Source organism: Ambystoma mexicanum, chromosome 11 (assembly GCF_040938575.1).
Source record: "Ambystoma mexicanum isolate Mex_15411 chromosome 11, UKY_AmexF1_1, whole genome shotgun sequence".
NCBI classification, from domain to species: Eukaryota; Metazoa; Chordata; class Amphibia; order Caudata; family Ambystomatidae; genus Ambystoma; species Ambystoma mexicanum.
The window spans coordinates 1169786650-1169804966 of NC_090934.1; the positions used below are offsets into that span (position 1 = coordinate 1169786650).

General features: G+C 46.1%; 1 protein-coding gene across 11 annotated transcripts in view; it reads right to left on the reverse strand.

The window, feature by feature from the left end:
- The window catches only part of TLN2 (talin 2), a 7472684-nt gene that overhangs the window by 6218423 nt on the left and 1235944 nt on the right, over nucleotides 1–18317 (reverse strand). For all 11 annotated transcript variants that reach the window (XM_069624483.1, XM_069624482.1, XM_069624486.1 and 8 more), the window contains one exon: nucleotides 6909–6985. In XM_069624483.1, coding sequence (XP_069480584.1) covers nucleotides 6909–6985 — 77 coding nt within the window. The remainder of the gene's footprint in view (nucleotides 1–6908; nucleotides 6986–18317) is intronic.

Genomic DNA, 18317 nt, shown 5'->3' on the forward strand with positions numbered 1-18317 from the left:
TTTTCCTGTCGCCTACCCGAGTACTCCCAGTCTTTCTTCTCCCCATCCCCCAGATCATTTCCAGAACTCCCAGTCTGCTTTGACAAAACACTGTAGTTCTCACAATCCCCCCTATTCATTTCACAACAATAATCCCGGTCATTCCCTCGACAGATCTCCAAACTATTATTTTACGGATTTTTCCCATTCATTTCACAAACCATACAATTCTGACCCTTTCGAGTTTACCAACACCACTAGGACAAGGGTTGATGAACTAGGAGGTAGAAAGAATCCCCATGGAAAAACTAGGGTTATAATTCCATATGAAAGCCTGCTAGGTTGTCACAGTTTTGAGGCCAATCAGAGTCAGGACTTTACCGATAACCACACACACCTGACTTCCCTTTCTCTTCCCCATAGGGATAAAAGGCGGAGCACAAGAGCACTCTCTGAGCAAGACTGAACGCACGAGGAAGCAGTTATTCCAGAATGGCAGTTCAAACAGAGGAGAAAGGCGGCAAGACCTGAAAGGGCGTCAAGGAGGGAGTTGCCCTTGCCCTTTTCCACCCAGACCCACAAAGCCTCCGACAAAAGAAACATAAGACTGGTAATCGCAGCTGGAGAATGGTGTGACGGATGTCAGCGATACATGGAACCCTCCCGCATTGATGGCCAGCGCGGGAGACGTAGTTGCCATTGTGGTACCGTCCTTGACTCCAGTGGCAAAAGAAACGCCAACGAGTTCAGCACAGCCGGTGAGTCAGAAGAACCTGTTAGTGGACCGGACTGTGGTAGGCTCAAGGTTGCATGGGCAACACTAAGAAGATGAATATACAGAGGTCTTTTGTGAACAAACTTGGTACCAGAGATAGAGTGGTCTGGCGCCATGTGGACACTCATTCGGAGGTCTCTGGCTGGTACCCCTCTTCTGAACAAAGAGACTATGTTGAACTAAAAGAGTATTGAAACCACAAGTACTAGGAGGCCATAGGGAAGGCCGACGTGAAGTGTCAAGGTGGTCATACAAGGGTCAAGCCAAACCCCTTTTACAATCGAAAGTCCTTGGCAGGTTGTAGAAGTTTTGACGATTGTGAAATTGTGAAACAGATGTTTGCGCCCGGCTGAGGTGAACGCCATGCAAACTGTGATTTTGTGAAACATGCACTTGCCATAGACTTACAGAGTGAGCGAGCGAGACATGATCGACCTTCGGAAGTCTTTGTTTAAGATTGGCAAGTGCTGTGGAAGGTCTGAGCCTGGATGAGGGGGGACCTAACTAATGCTAAATGGTTATTTACAAAGACATTGAGTCTTTTGTACATTGCAAATAAGGAGATTATGATTGAAAGGCGGTAGTGAACCTGATTGAGGGACGTTAAGAGAAAAGTTGTGACGAAGCCAAGGGAACAACATTGTGACTACAAGTATGAACCCGACTGAGGAATGTCCACAGTGAGTGGTTGGTCTGAGCCCAATTGAGGTAAGCTAACGAGTGAGAAAAGCATCGTAGCCCGGCTGAGGGGGACCCAAGATTGAAGGGTAATCACCTGATGGGAAGATTAGCATAAGGAAGTTTTGTTTTGTTTTGGCATACCAGGCCCTCTGAAGCAAGAGACTTTGGATGAGAAGACACTTGGGCACAGAAGGCTCTGATATAGAGAAAAGGAACTGTAAGCTTGTGCTAGAGAAGCCCACAAGTGTTCTGTGCTCAAGAGTTCCGCCTTGTCCCGTGCTAAAAACATGGGGAAGGGAGACCCCGGCCATAACATCCTGACCTATAATTTTGTGAACACTTTTTCTTTTCTTGTGAAACATTATCCCACACTATTTTGTAGTATAGCGGTAAGGATTGGCAATATGTTTTTTAGTATAGGCCCTTCTTATTTGACTAGTCTCTACTAGGACTGTATTATTATTTGATGGTCGTAGCTTGCTCTCATCTTAGATTTAGGTTTAGATTAGGCGTTTATCTCACCCATTTTACAGTTTAATAAACAGCCTTGAACTGTGATCACTTGTGTCTGTCTTACTTTGATACCATGCCTTCCTTACACAGTGCAGTTTCCAAGAAAGGGATAATCACTAGGCTTTGTAGGATTTTGGTGACTGCAGATACCACAGGAAGCCAAAAACAAAAGGGTACTGGACAACACAGACCGGGTTGGAAATCTCAGTAGAGTCACATTACACAGCAATCTCTTTACTGCTACCATGGAGCATAATTTTAAAATGTTACATTCTGGCACTTGGATGCCCTAAAACTCTCTAAACTTCCTGTAAAGGGGCTATTGTTCCAGCCTCCCTGTTTAAGGACTTTGCCGATAAACTTGCCCCCTGGGTTACCCAGTTTGTCAATTGTTCCTTTAGTGAGGCATATGTTCATGAGAACATAAAGGAGGCCTGGAAACCCCACTATTAAAAAAAGAAAATCTTGGCCCTCCTGTTCCCGGAAACTATAGGCCAATCACTAATGTTCAGTTTATTTTAAAAGTGATTGATAAGATTGCCTATCTGCAGTACCAAAACTTCATAGAGAGCAATAACATCCTGGCCCCCGAACAGTCGGGTTTCCAAGCTAACCACGGTACTGAGACCATGCTTCTGGACTTACAGTCTAATATTGCCAGGCTCATTGAGAAAGGTAATCCTGCATTACTATTACTCTGGACCTCTCTTCAGCTTTTGATTTGATTGACCACTCACTATTGGTGGATAGACTAGTTGAGGGAGGAAAATGTACATTGCATTCTGCTAATTGGTTCAAGTCATTTTTAGGTCCTAGAATGGCGGCAGTGGTTAAAATGTACTGCTTTTTTGGAAAAATCACCTTTGTTTTGTGGAGTACCACAAGGCTCTTGCCTTTCTCTGCTTTTTAATATTTTCTCTAAACCCCTTTGTGATATGCTTTTACGCATGGGTGTCTGGTTTACTAACTACGCAGATGATACCCAGATAGTCTTGGAACTATCTGGTATATATAAGGACGATACATTTAAAGTTAACAAGGTTTTTAAGGCTATACAAATTTGGATGGCAATGAATTCTTTAGCCTTGAACGAGAAAAAAACTGAGTTGCTGATTGCTAGTACACAACAGCAATTGAAAAAGCTGGATGACAAATATGTTTGTTTCAGGATAAATGGGTATGAGATAAAGGTATCTGTATATGTAAAAACTCTTGGAGTCTTCTTTGTCTCGCAGTTGTCCTTTAAAAGGCACACCTCTTATCTGAAATCAACATGCACTTTTTTCACTAATTTACTCTGGCAATTTCGTCCATTCCTGTCTGAATCTAACAGAGCTATGATTGCTGGTGCAATCATAAATACTAAATTGTATTACTGCAACAGTCTTTTGTTGGGTACATCTAAAACTAATATATATAAGTTGCAAATAATCCAAAATGGTGCAGTTCAGGCAGTTTATGGACTGAGCTGATGCTCAAAAATCTCAAAGGCCAGAAGGAGGTTACACTGGCTCCCGTGAAACAGAGGATAAAATTCAAAGGCTTAATTCTGGTGTATAAATGCCTGTCTGGCAAGGCACCTTGTTACCTTGCCAACAGGATTAAAAGACTGCATACAAGAAGGACCCTTCCCTCCAATAGCAATCAGTTATTGGATCAGCCGCGTGTCTCCCTCAAAAGGATTGGTGGCATCAGCTTCAACTCCTGGGCCCCCACTATTTGGAATACCCTCCCTCTGGACCTGAAAAGCTGTAAAACAATTGTTTTATTTAAAAAACAAGTCAAGACTTTTCTGTTTGATGAAGCGATGACGTAACTCATCTTCTCTTTCTATCGGCTGTCTGAACTTTCCTGGACCCTATTTTCCTGACCACTCTGCTTCTTTGTGAGCGCCTTGAGGCCCATGGGCAAAATGGTGTTGTATAAAAAATATTATAGATAGATAGCTACCCTTTGATCCCGGGCCCAGGTCTCTTCCCCCGCCAGCTGCACACCTGCACTGCCTCCAGGGCACCTCCCCCGCCAGCTGCACACCTGCGCTGCCTCCCAGGCAACCCCTGCACTTGGGGGCTGCTTCTGAATCCCTACAGTCCCCTCCAGCTCTTGACATTTGATGTCTGCACTTACCCCTGCACTTGCCACAAGCTGGTCGCACTTTTTACCTATTTTTTATTTTACTTATTTATTCACTGTTGATCCTATGTATTACAATGCCCCCTCCTCCTTACCCCTGCACTCTCCCCTTACCCGCTCCCCTGCACTTGCACGATCTCAATGTCACCTGGCCTAGTAAGATCGTTGTCTTTGTCTTCCCTCTGTCCCCGTCCCTTGACTCGTCGCGCCTTTAAACACTTGTGTATAGGCGCGTTATAAATGCCATATCATATCATATATGTGAGTTTGCTTTTCTTTACTTTTCTGGACTGTCTGTTGCTCGTTCTGCATTTTAGTATTCCTGTATCTCTACGACTATCGGCTGTTCCATATGCACCTAAATACTATGAAAATCATGTGCCTCTCTCTCCTTCTGTCTTCTTGCTGCCTCTTGGACCGTAACGAAGTCTAAGCATCTACCTACAGTAAACTCGGGAGGGTTGATTGTGTACCGGTTTAACATGGTTAATCGGTAAATCAATAAGGTCAGTGATGGATGCATGTCAAGCCCCTGAATCCTCACATTGTGGTATCTTATTTTCCAATTGAAGTTTTCAGGTCCATTGGCTTCATGCCCCTCTTCAGTAATGACCACTAATCATCCGTTGATGGCCGACAGTTTAAAACCCTATCTACCATTCTGGAGTCAGGCAGAAGTGCCTCTGTGTCCACATGGCACTGTGATTCAGGGTTTGATAATCGCAGCGGCTCACGTTCACTCTGCATCTAAGCCCGCATTTGGTGAAGTGTTGGTATTTGTATCCGCAAGCTGACTTCAAGACTTTTGTGGGACCGATGGGTGGCAAGCAGTGCATCTGCAAGTGTGTTTACCGCTCGCATATCGATCTCTCGATTTCCATTAATCAGAATGAGAGAAGAGAAGGTGGTACTCGCTGTAGGGCCTGAAATGTTGATTTACGGGTTGGCTCCTGCTGCAGAGGCTCGGGCCTAATGGCATCAGGAAGGGCAGCAGATAAAAGAAGACCCTGTGGATGTTCTATATTGGAGCCCTAGTCTACTAAATGTGCTCCTTGGGGTAAACTGGGTAGGGTCTACTCAAGGCACTAACACGCATGATGGAATGGGCCATTCGAAGGAACTCTTTGGAATCCCCAATATACCACCTCCAAAGTCTCAACACTTAGTAAGAGCATTTCCAATGGTCCTCAGAGCCCCTCTAGTTCCAGAAGGAGTGCCACACTATGTGAAATGTACCAAACGACCATGAACCCACAATCTATTGTTCTCTTCTCTCATTCCCCTCACTCACTCTATGCTAGATCGCCTATCCTATACACCTTTTGCTTTGCTATCCCTTTAATCTACGATTTGCCCTCCTTGCTTCCTCGCTTTACTGCTTTGCACTGTACACCTAACATAACACAAGCCATACAAATACTTAAAGGTACACAACAGTTTCCTTAACTTTTCATCTCACAAATTTATTATGGTCATCAATGTATTATCTGTCAATGTTAATCTTTCTAAAATTCTATAAATAATCCTGGAAAACAAGATCTGGAAATTCTATTATTTTGCACTGTAGACCAATAATTGATGGCTTTTTGTATGTGCAATTTGTCTATCAGCATTTAATTCAGTGTACAACAAAAAAGCACACAAAATATCAAAATGTGTAGGAAATATGTACGGACATTTGCCAAGTCAGTATGACAGTGTTTGGCTAACATCCAGAGTCCACCACCTTTTGAATATCATACTTGTATCCATTGAAACCTCATAAATCCTCACTAATCCCCCGTCCCCAACAGTAACAATCTGATTTTGGAAATAGCTATCAAACCATGATCAAGTGTGTTAAGGTTTCCTCCTTGCAAGTTGCACCTGGAGAGTTCCTTAAAACATCTGTGGGGGCAATTTGAAATGTTGCATATATTATAAGGTGTCTCGGATAAGGTTCGACATGTTTTTGGTCAAACTGAATTTCCCGTTTTTCTTTTGTTAAGGGGGTTGCTGCCCATGCGACCGACCTAACCCACACACCCACTCCCAATCATGCATATACATATGTATGATATGATATGGCATTTATAACGCGCCTATACGGAAGTGTTTCAAAGCGCCTATTCAACCATATACGTGTATGTACATGGTTGAATAGGCCAAAACTGCAGATTTCCAAAAGAATCTAACATCAGGATACCTTTTTGCAGGCTGAGGTCATAACATCTCCAGAACCTTTCCAAAGCTTTCTTTTTACCTTTGCCTGCTGCTACTTCCAGAGTTTGCTTAGGCTTGTATTATTAGATACTAGTGTGAAAGCTTCTGTGTTCGGGCCAATGTGCGGGAGGAGAGAATGTTCAGTCTTACATATTCTTAAGGCCAAAGCTCCCTATAGCGGTGACAACAGGCAAAGCGGGCAGTCTCTATTGCACATGACTGCATTGGACAAAGATACTTCTGACCTTTTATTATACTTAATGATTTTGCTGCTTTTCATGGATAGGTTTTCATCAAGCTACTAGAGATCGACGACTTCTCAAATAGTAGAAATCATTAGTTAAGCAGCAAACATGAGTTATAACAAGTAGGTTGTCTCTATCTCAGTTAAGCAAGGAATAGAGCAAACATTTATCATTTTTTATATTCTATAATGTTTACTACCATTTCCGTTTGGTGGCAGTACATTGATTCTTCATAACAGCATTTATCAGAACTCATTATTTACCCCACTTAAACCGAAATGGCATTTAAATACAAAGGTCCACACTTTCCACACGCACAGTAATGGCACGATTTGTATTCTGGCATCTAACATAATTGCATTACTTATTTGTCATCTTACTTTTTGGGGGAAATCGATTCTTCTAACATAGTTGATTCCTCTTCACCTTCAAGCCCAAATCTGTCCTTACTTTGCTTCTGAAACACAAAAAGTACAAAGCAATTTAAACGTCTTTGCAATATGTTTGTTACTGTATTTATTTAAACATTTGCATGATGCTACGTGCACAAAGTGGCCTCTAAGCACTAGGTGAAGACAGTGGGAAGGAATAGGAAGAGAAGAGTAAAGGCGTGCAAGGTAGTCTTCCATTGCTTGAGCAAGAGAATTCCAGACATGCATTCGAACGAAGAAGGGGCGGCTGATGGACATGGCCATGTTGTGAGGCAGCATATGAAACAATTAGGAGGAAGGGCAGATTGATTCGCCAGGTGCATGAACCTTGAAACTGTTAATGGGGAAAACGTGACTGCTCATTAGACATGCTGAGACTTCAACCATAAAAGGAGTATCTAAATGAAGCCACCCAAGAATACAAGAAACGTTGGCTTCTGAGATTATGGAGCCTAAACAAGGCTTTTTGGCGGTCTGAAAGGGCGTAAATCCCAAAGGCTAATAGATCAGGATTAATTCAGGTTCCTGTCTAACACATTTCCATTTATACCAACCTTGCATTTCCTCATCAATATACACAAGTCCAGCACACAACCTTATGGCCACCAATGTTTGTCATCTTTTGAATCCTTCATTAAACATTTTTCAAATGTTGTGCATCGAGTCTTGTTCCCATATGGAACTAGAGAAAATTAATGTAATTTGCTGAAGACACTCTCAATCTACTTAACAGCTTAGAGCAGGGGTCCCCAACCTTTTGTAACTAATTACCATAATTTGTATATGAAATGAAATGGTGAGCAACAGCTGAACCTCGGTGGAACATATAGGCATTCAGGTGTTAGTAAAGAGATTACAATATTATTGATGTTAATATTGCGAATAAGACTTGTTATTTGCAGTACTACACGGTATTTTCAATAACTTTACATTGGGCCTGGGAATTCTTCCCCCAAGAACTTGGTTTATTTAGTGACAAATTGTGTTTCAATACATCTGAACCCATTAACACGTGGCTAAACTTTTTATGTTTTAATACATTTTCACATGGGAGCTTGGGAGTTCCACTACACACCTCTCTTAAGATATTGATTTTGGGGGGACATTTAGAGATCAATGATGCATTTATATGCACATGACATGAGTAACATTTGTGAAAACCTGATCTGTTATAAATGCCTGTTTACAAGAGGCTTTAGTAGGATGTCTCACCAAACAATGTTTTAAAAACATTTGGGACAAACCGTGCACTTTGAAACATGCAAACACAGGAATGGAGTTGGTGATTTGTTGGATTGGAGGGGCATAAGCATTTCCCAAGAATGTGTGTGAGCGACCAAGCGTAGCGAGTGAGCCTGAACCAGCCAAGGGCAGTTTGAGTGGGATTCTCCCCCCTTACTCCCCTGAATAATTTTTTTTTAATTCTGTGTTAAAATGGTGCCTTTTACAGTACACTTTCTGTCCAAGAATGGGTCAAAAGCCATAACGTTTACAATTGTTGTTGTAGGGTAACACATGAAAATGTCCATTGTGTACCAAGTCACACACATGTTCTTGATGCTTTAGCCCAGGATATATGCCAGTATAAAGAAACATGTTCATGCTGGCTCTGCCCTGCCATGTCTATGCTGGCTGCAGCAAAATATGCCAATATGGCCAACATAAAAACACTCATGTTGGATTTGTACATAATGCCAGAAAAAAACTGCCATGCCAGTTCAAGAAAACCTGTTCATACAGGTTTCACCAATGTAGGCTCAACCTCCACAAGAAGACGAGAACTCATCATGTTTGTTTTGCCAAGAATGCTAGTTAAAATGCTTTGCATGTGTACATGTACTGTGTGACCTCAGGAGCGCCCCCCCCCCGCCCCCTAGTCTTGCAGTTTGCTTCACCAGCCCGCACATACAGGAACAGACTCACGTTCTCACTCATGAACATTCACGCGCACACGCTAACCAACGTACACAGTCACACTGCTTTCTCATTTACTCATACACACACACAAACGCTACAACATTCACTCTGTACTCTCATTTACATGCAAAGACATTTATGAATTCAGCCACACAACTACAAAATATACACTGCACTCATCACATCTCATTCGTCCATCACACAGCCCCTCACATATCAAACACCCATATATACACACATATGCAAAGAATATTGTTTTTTTCCCCTGCCGTGGTCAATCTGGAGACTCCTGCTGCATGCTGGCACGATGACTACCGCTCATCCCGCAGACTGGAGCTAATAAGAATGGAGTGCTCCCTGGTTTCTGACATGTGCAGAGGAGCCACCATCTCATAGCCCCAGACCACAGAAATGCAATGGGAGGTGTAGGAGAGCCCCCAACACACATACTTCAGTCTTCAGTACTCCACCCTGCAAAACGCCCCAGGCCTTGCATGGCCCATTAGGGACGCATGCGCAGTGTGGTTCTTTGCTTAATGCATGGAAGCCAGGAGTGCTCCCTCCACTGCACGCTGCAGGTTAGGGAGCACTCAGGATATCACTAGGCTTGCTTCTGGCTGTTCCGTAGTGGCCAGTGGGTCGGTGCCCTGTGGCCCATTATGGACGACCTGGCCCTGCACTAAAGAAAAAGAACAATGTTCAAAACCTAGTGGGATTTACATACCTCTGTGCAAGGGGTTACACACAAGGACAGTAACGTTAATTTGTAGGATTAAAACGCCTCTTAACAGGTGGGTTTGAGGCTTTTTTAATTTCGTAACAAATGCTGCTCATGATGACATTAAACTTGATCAAACCTTTTTAGGATGTCAATACCTCTTTAGTAGGGTGGCCGGGAGGGTTAACCCCTCTGCCCCCAAGGATTTCTTTCAAATTGTAACAGATGGAGCATTGCATAATAACTTGGCCAAACATTGTTAGAGAGGGTGAGTGTTGGGAAAAATACTGGCATGGTTATTGACAGTTATTAACAATGAATGCTAAACAATTTAGTCAAATCAAGTTTAACTTGCAAATGCCAAGAACACACCCCTCTCCTATTACAAGCAGTCTTGTGTTGGTTTTGCCTAATGATGCCAGTAATGTCACTGTAAGAACACATCCTGCCACTCACTGTAAACACACTGGCCCTCATTATGACCCGGGCGCTAATTACCGGTCACTACCGGCATGGTGCAATTACCGTGTCCGTGCTGGCAACAGACCGCTAAAAGCAGCCCATTATGAGTTTGCGGGCACGAGCTTTGCGCCATGCCGGTAAAGACCTCACCGCCATGCCGTAAAACCCCGAAAAATCCCCGTTTCCGGCACCGTCTGTAGTGGAAATAGCTTCTCCGGCATCCAAGCCTTCGGCATTAGTGGTGACCGCTAATAGTGACCGGAAGTAGCGTCATCGCACAGGAATGGGAAAGAGCATGGCGGCCATCTTTAAAAACACAATCCATTGCCATCCACCACAACCAGAAGTCGTCTGACCCCCAGAACTCTTACACACCTCCACCACTACCTTTTGCATTTAACCATGCCAAAAGCTGTGAAGAAAAAGGGAGATCGCCTGCGCAAGGATTGCTTCTCCAGAGAGGAGCTGACCATGTTAGCGGAGACACTGCAGGAACATGCAGATGAGGCCTTCTCAAACGAGATGTCCCGTCCAGCACTGCAGCACAAAAAGCAGATTTGGGCGGAGGTCGGCCAGAAAGTCAGCTCTGTTGGCACCACACCCGCACACCCAAAGAATGCCGTAAGCGCTGGGATGACCTGTGTTTACGCATGCGCAGCATAATCTCCGCAAACCACAATATGGGGATGGCGACAGGCGGAGGTGCGGAGTGCCCCATCAAATTACAACCGTGGGAGGAGATATGCGCCACCACCATAGGGGCAGAGGCAATTCACGGAGTCGGGGACATGTAGCGAGGAGCACCGTCATCGGCCGATGCAGATAGGTGTCCCAAATTATACAGTGCCAATACCACCAGGATGATGTCCACCTGAACGGACAGTGCAATGATGTAGAGCAGGGTCCACCAGACACATGAGTTCAAGACTGCCTACAGGCAGTGCAGAGCATCACCTTGTCCACATGCAGAATGCAGCCCATATGTGTAAGGCCAGACGCCTCCATGCATCACCCACCCAAAAGCCAAGCAACCCGTATGTCACTCCCCCAATGTCAATCATCTGCCATTCCATATGAATGCAGCCACCCCAATGCATGCCCAATGCATGTAGACCCATCATTAACCCTCTCCCTCTATTGGTCCCCCACAGGCACGCATTCAGACAGTGGTGACGAGGACAGCAGGGAGAAAGATGGCACACCACGTAAGAAGGCCAGGGCCGAGGAGGGACAACACCGCCCCTCCACTTCAAGAGGCATAGGCCAACCGGCACCACATCGGAAGGCCAAGAAAACACCACCGGCCACAGCACCAATGTGCTCTACGGCCCCCACTACAGCGTCCACAACAGCCACCAGCACCCAAGTGGCAGCGGCAGAAGGGACTGCATCGGCTGCAAGCAGCACAGTAGGCGAGACAGCTGCCACAGCAGCAGTCTCTGATGATGAGGAAGATGATCAGCTGCATGTTGCAACTCCCACCACAGGCCACCTGCATTCCCCACAACTGTCCCCATGCAGCATGCACGACAGGAGCATGCACGGGCTGTCTCTGTATCATTCATGGCCTGCAACTCCCAGCACCATGCCAACTGTGCCAGAGGAACATAGTATTTTGGAAACCCCTCAAAGATCCACCGCAGCCCCAACCACCCAAGAGGGGATCCAGGACATTCAGAGGCGCCAGCAGGAGCTCACTGGCCTGTTGACGCAGCACATAACTGAATGTGGGAGTGCAAGGATGACATTCGGGAATTTGCTGCATCCTTGAAATCACCTATTGAATCATCCTCGAAGGACATTTATGCCGAATTGGCAGCAGTGCGGCACGTCCTCTCTGAGATGGTGGCAGCAATGCAGGCCATGCGTCCACCACAGTTTTCAGAACAACCGGGTACATCTTCAACTGCTAGTTCAACCAGGACCAGCCCCGTGCGTAGGTCTGGCAGGAACCTGCGCAGATCAGACAGGGGGGCACCTGGTGCTGGAAGAGGGAGAGGGCAGTAGTCACAGTCATGCATACTGGTGCCATGTGGACCACTGGTGCACGCTACTGCACACCATGTGTGGGGAAGTCAAGGGGGGAGGGGGGAGAGAGTGGTTGGGGGAGTTGAGGGGGGAGTGGGGAGAGGGTGTTTGGGGGAGTTGAGGGGGGCGGGGGGAGAGGGTGTGTGGGGGACTTGGGGGAGGGGGTAGAGGGTGTGTGGGGGAGTTGAGGGGGGAGGGGGAGAGGGTGTGTGGGGTGGAGGGCTTGTTCACTTTGTTATAATTCTTCAATACACATTTTGGTAACTCATAATTCACATGTGTGGACATTGCTTATTGCGTACGTGTGCTTTATTGGTGAACAGTCTACGGTGTCCATGTCCCTGACACACCCAGTGCCCCGAGTGCCATCTCCATGTCACACTCCCCATCCATGTGTGCTAGAAACATTGGTTGATCAGAGTCTGACGCATGTCACGTCCCTCCTGTGCATCGCTGCCTCCCTGAGGTGCTGCCCCATCCCCACCCTGCTCGTCCTCATCATCAGGTGGTTGCAGTTCAGCGTCAGGGGCAGGGGCACATTCCGTCTGATGCACATATTGTGTAGCATGACACATGCCATAACGATATTGGCCACCTTCTCATGGCAGTACAGGAGTGCCCCACCAGACCTGCTGAGGCAGTGAAACCGTGCCTTCAAGAGGCCAAATGTCTGCTCAATCACCACATGGGTACATGTATGTGCACGACTGTAGTCCTCCTCGTGCCTGTTCTGTGGGTTCCGGACTGGGGTAAGGAGCCACCTCTTCAAGGGATAGCATGCATCACCTGCATGTGGGCAACAATGTATATGTGTAAGTCATCACATCATATGGGACCTCGATCAATGACACCATATCATGCATTTATTTCCTGATTTCAACCACATTCCCATGTATGAATGGAGACACACAATGTGACTGCTATGTGTGTATTCCTCGTATGGACTGGTGTGCGTGCCATCAACTAGTGGGCGCAAGGGGGTCCAGTTCCTTGTGAGTGCTCATGCACTGTGTTAGTCCACGGCGGTTGTTTCTATGATCTGGCTGATGTCCAGTAATTTGTATGCTTTCATCCTAGCACCGTTGATGTCAGCCTCATGATGATCTCACTATGCACAACAAATGGTGACATGCAATTCAGTTGGACCTCTGTGTCAGTGTAGTGGTGTATTAATGTTTTTGACCCTCATGTCACTCCTTTGTACGCAGTAATGGGGGACTGTCCTTTCAGTTGATGGTATTTGGTGCTGTGTATTGGCCATAGTAATTGCTTGTAGCTGCATTGTGTTGAGGGGGATACGGTCTGATTAGGTACAGTGCACATGTAGATGGCTATGGAATGGTTGTGACACTGCATCATTTACATGGTAGGGCTGCTTACATCTTGCATTATGTGGTCAGGTGTCAGGTCCAGTCTGGGCTGCTTTGGGGTATGAGCATGGTCCATTCCCTCAGGCACTCGCAGCCAGGTGAAGTATGCATCCCCCCCCCCCATCTCAGCCAGGTGAAGTATGCATCTCCCCCCATCTCAGCCAGGTGAAGTATGCATCTCCCCCCCCATCTAAGCCAGGTGAAGTATGCATCTCCCCCCCATCTCAGCCAGGTGAAGTATGCATCTCCCCCCCATCTCAGCCAGGTGAAGTATGCATCTGTACCCCAATCACCTACCCACATCACATTTCCATGAGCCTAACATGCGACTCACCGAGAAGCCAGGATCTCTGCCCTGCATGTCGCTCCATGTAGCGTGGTATTGTGGAGTTCCGCAGGACCATTGAATCATGGGCTGATCCGGGGAATCGGGCACAACAATGTGTGATGATCTTGTTTGAGTCACATACCATTTGCACGTTGATTGAGTGGTATAGTTTACAGTTGCGGTACGCTACCTCCATGGCATGTGCGACCACCAATTCCACATGGGTGCAGTCGATGGCGCCAATGCAACCACAGATGCCGGCCAGTGAATGGAACAACTTTGGTGTTTGAGATCTCCTGGGCAGACCTTGGTAAGGAAATGTGGTTGTCTGTGTGCTTGAGGAGGGCATCAAGCACTTGGTTCAGCGTACGTGAGAATAATGGTTGTGAAATGCCATGCATGTGCCCCACTGTGTGCTGGTAGGTGCCTGTGGCCAGGAAGTGGAGCACAGACACTAACTTCAGTAGGGGTGGGATAGCGGTACGTGTTTCAATCAGGCTGACAACGTCGTCATGTATCATGTCCACAATGGTGGTGATGGTGTCCCGGTCCAGACGGTACAGGGTGTGAATCTGCTCAGGGGTTAGGTTGAATTGACTGGCTCTGATGCGAGTGATTGGGGGCTGCCTGCGTGGTGCCACTGGCTGCACTGGTGGGGCATGCTGGCCCTGCCTTGCCCTCCTTGTCCTCCTGCGTCTCCTCTGTGCTGCCTGTTGTTGTTGTTGTTTTTGTTGTTGTAGCACTTCCACTGCAATCATGTCCTCCAGCCCCAGCATTGCTAGTAGTATTGGAATCATTGTGGAGTGTGACTGGGTGTGGGAAGGGGTGGGGTGTGCTCCTTTTGTGCTGGCCCAGTCTGTTTTGCCTCCACCTGTGCCGATTGTGTGCACCTGTGGCAGTTGGGAACACTGCACATGGCCGTTTACGGGTGGTCCACGATGGCGGAATTAGCTCCATGCCGGTAATGTATTTTTCGGGCTTCAGTAGGGCGTTATTTGCATGTCCGCCTGACTTTTGATGATCCCCTGTTTGCGCCATGCCGGTATTTGCTGCATGGATGGTCGCGTGCCCGCGCACCTGGCGCTTTTAATGGCACCGTTAATTACGGTGCCGCTAATAGCGGTTTATCAGGTCCTAATCGGCCAGAGCGGTAAGCAATGCCGGTAATCCTTTACCGGCATCGTTATTCACTTACCACCGGGGTCGTAATGAGGCCCACTGTTGCTGGCTGTAGCCGGTAACGTCTTGGAAGTTTCCATTAACCTGCATCCTTAAAATAAGCAGAATCTGATCCAAACATATGCATTCCACAAGAAATGTGTGATTAAGGACATTTAATGTCCCAGCGAACATAAAGGAGTGTCCCTCACCATCCACAATTAGCTATAATCCTAATATTGGCACGTGCACCCACAGAAATGGGCACCATTTCACCAAACCGAAATATAAATATAGTCCACCTTCCACAAACACTCACCGATAGTGAAGCAATTGAAGCACTGATCCAACCTTAAGAAAGTGACACACTCTACGCACCTCCAGGCGCCCTGCCTGGAATCTGTGTAATTGTCTTGGACTGCCTGCCCTAACATTACATAGCACAGAAGGAGCAAACATGGGTAATTTAAGAGGGCAGGGAATAACATGTTGCTCTTTTCCGGCTTAATATCTGTCATTGTGCGATCCTTAAAAAAGAAACGAAAAATTTAAATATACAATATGGAGGAGGGTTTTTCTATTTTAACAATGAGATTGTGGCTCGTGGCTTGTAGATGCTCACAGCAAAGAATGTAAAAATGTGGAAGCGGCCTGCGACAGATGTGTCCGACAAATGGCCTGTATGCTAATACACTACCTGTGCACGCTGCTTTCTGAAATCTTACACAGAGAGGTGCGCTAACCCATGCACTGTGGGAATACTATTCGTACCTGATATTGTAAGCGAGCAGGGGAGGGAAGAGGGGGTTTGTAAAATTCCGGATTGTTGCAGAAACTATTCCAAAGCATGAATTGTTCCCTCTTCACCAAAACACATTTTAAAAAGGAAGCATACCAATATTTAATGAAAGTTTCTTTGTTGTCAATTTTAAAGATAAAAACATGTGCAGTGTGGTTGTGCATGATTATTCTGAATGAAATAATCACAAACATCACCCCCACACAAAATGTCCCTGCTGTGACCCTGCTCCGCCCCACACCCCTACTTACCTTTTGGTGGCACACTTTGCTGTGTGCCCCCAACTCTCTGTCTCCCTGCAATGCCAGTTCTCTTCACTTACGTGGATGGCAACCGGCGTTGCAGGGTCTTTTTTTAACTTTATTTTTTTGAAAGCAGGGGACATCCCCGCCCTCCTGTTGCCATTATAGCAAACAAGACTGCGGGGGACATCCCTGCTTCGCTTGTTCGTTGTAATGTTCAGGTATGGTAGTTTTCTCTGGAACTTTCTGTTGTACGTAATTTTGGTACAGCTGAAATTCGAACAATTCTACCATTCTTTTTTTCTGAACTTTTATACGGATACCGTGTAGTGTGTGTTCACAGAGAGTTCAAGCACACAAGTCCAATATATGGAAGATAGGGTTTAACACCAAGTGTCATGTTTATATTTGTGTCCTATGCATCAGACACTAAATACAAGTCTTCTATCAACATATTTGAATAGAGTGAATGCCCCCTTGATGCTTTGGTGCCCCATTACGCTACCACAACACCCCCTTTGAGACAGCCACAGGCCAGGGTGTGTTGGCAGCCCCTTACCACACCACAACAGTATCATTCATGCTATTATTGTCTAATACTTATAATAATGTCACTGTAACAACATGCCCCCTGTCCCCGGTCACTTTAAGAATGGTTGGGCTGGCTCTCCCTGCTCTACAGTATACATGAAGAATTAATAAAACAACCAGGAATTTGGATGACCTTTGGCTGTCCTGGGTAAATCCCTTCCCCAGGATTGTTCAAAGTCGATTTCCCCAAATGTTCAAACACAAGAATGATGTCTTGAGCCAGTTTGTGTAAATTCCAAAGGAAATAAAAATTCACCAAACAAAAATCCACCTGTAACAGTTCTCCAGCTTCCAGTTGAAAAGATCCCTTTCCAATTTCAGCCAAGGAAATTGCACCAGCGTTAATCCTGGATGTCTTCCTTCCAAGATCACTTTCATACAATTTAGAAAATAGATTAGCCACTTCGTTTACAATTCTACAAGTTTTCATACCCTCTGTAGAACATCTGTTATAATTGTCAAGATGCTTCTTCTTGGGTTGTTCATCTCTTAACAACCACCCTTCTACTACTGTAACTGTGGAAACAGACTCCTTGGTTCCACAGTATGCCACTACTTCAACCAACTTCAATAGGACATCTTCTGACAGTATTATACACAACAGTATTATAAACAACCACATTTCTGGTACTTCGGCTTCAACTTTGTATGTGAGACTAGTTAGGCAATTTGGCAGGTGCCTTTCTGCCCGCCAGGTCGGTCCTGGCGGACAGAGCGGCACCTGCGAACACAGCATGTTGGATGCACCGGAACCATTATTAACGATGCCGGTGCATCCGACCTCCCCATTCCCATTCAGCCCTATGGGGCCGAATAAGAATGGGGAGCATCTTTTTTCCGGCACCTGCAAATGGGCAATTACCGGGTCCAGCATGGCCATAATGACCCGGTAATTGCCCATTTGCGGGCACTGGAAAAAATGACACCGGTGGCAGCCGTGCCTGTATTACAGGTACGGCTACGGGCAATGTCATAATGAGGCCCACTGTCTTTTGTTCTGTTCCATTCATGTACCCTTGCACGTTTACGAACTTGCTTGTATGACACCATTCTCCCACTTATACCATTGGATGCTCTCTCTCCCTTTCTCTTTTTCCCACCTTTGCTCGTTCTCACATACCATTTTCATCTGTACACCCACGTGCTCTCTCTGTCAGTGTAAGACAAATCCCCTCGATCCCTCCCACCCCCACTCCGTCCCTTCCTCAGTCACCACTCACTATAAGAATACTCTAGGTGGCTGTGATCAAAAACACCAGTATGTGCTATTGTATGAATCTCGTGCTGGGCCCCTGCTGCATCCAGGTGTCTCCTCCATGGCCAGACATTTCCTGACATAGCAATTTTACTCCCCATAATCTGGACTTCATGCCCACGTAATGAGGCCTTCCTGCATATCAGCTTGCTTCACTACTCCAAACCGCAGCTGTTCATGCTCACTGTCATCCTCCAGCTCTCTTGCACACTCTCTTCAGCGTTCTTTTCCATTCTTGCCCCTTCACACCCTTGCTTACGCACACACCCTTCTCATCCTTACACCGCACTCGCACTTAGATTCTTGCACACTCTCAACCTTCATCATTTTCACATCTTCACTCATTCTCACACAGCCTTGCATCTTCACACCCATGCTAGCTGACACAAGCTGTGCTGATTAAGCAGAACAAGTAAAGTTTAAAGCTGTGCAGGGGCTTGGCACACACATGGGAGCTACGTGGCCTTGCTGCACACAATGTCACTTACCA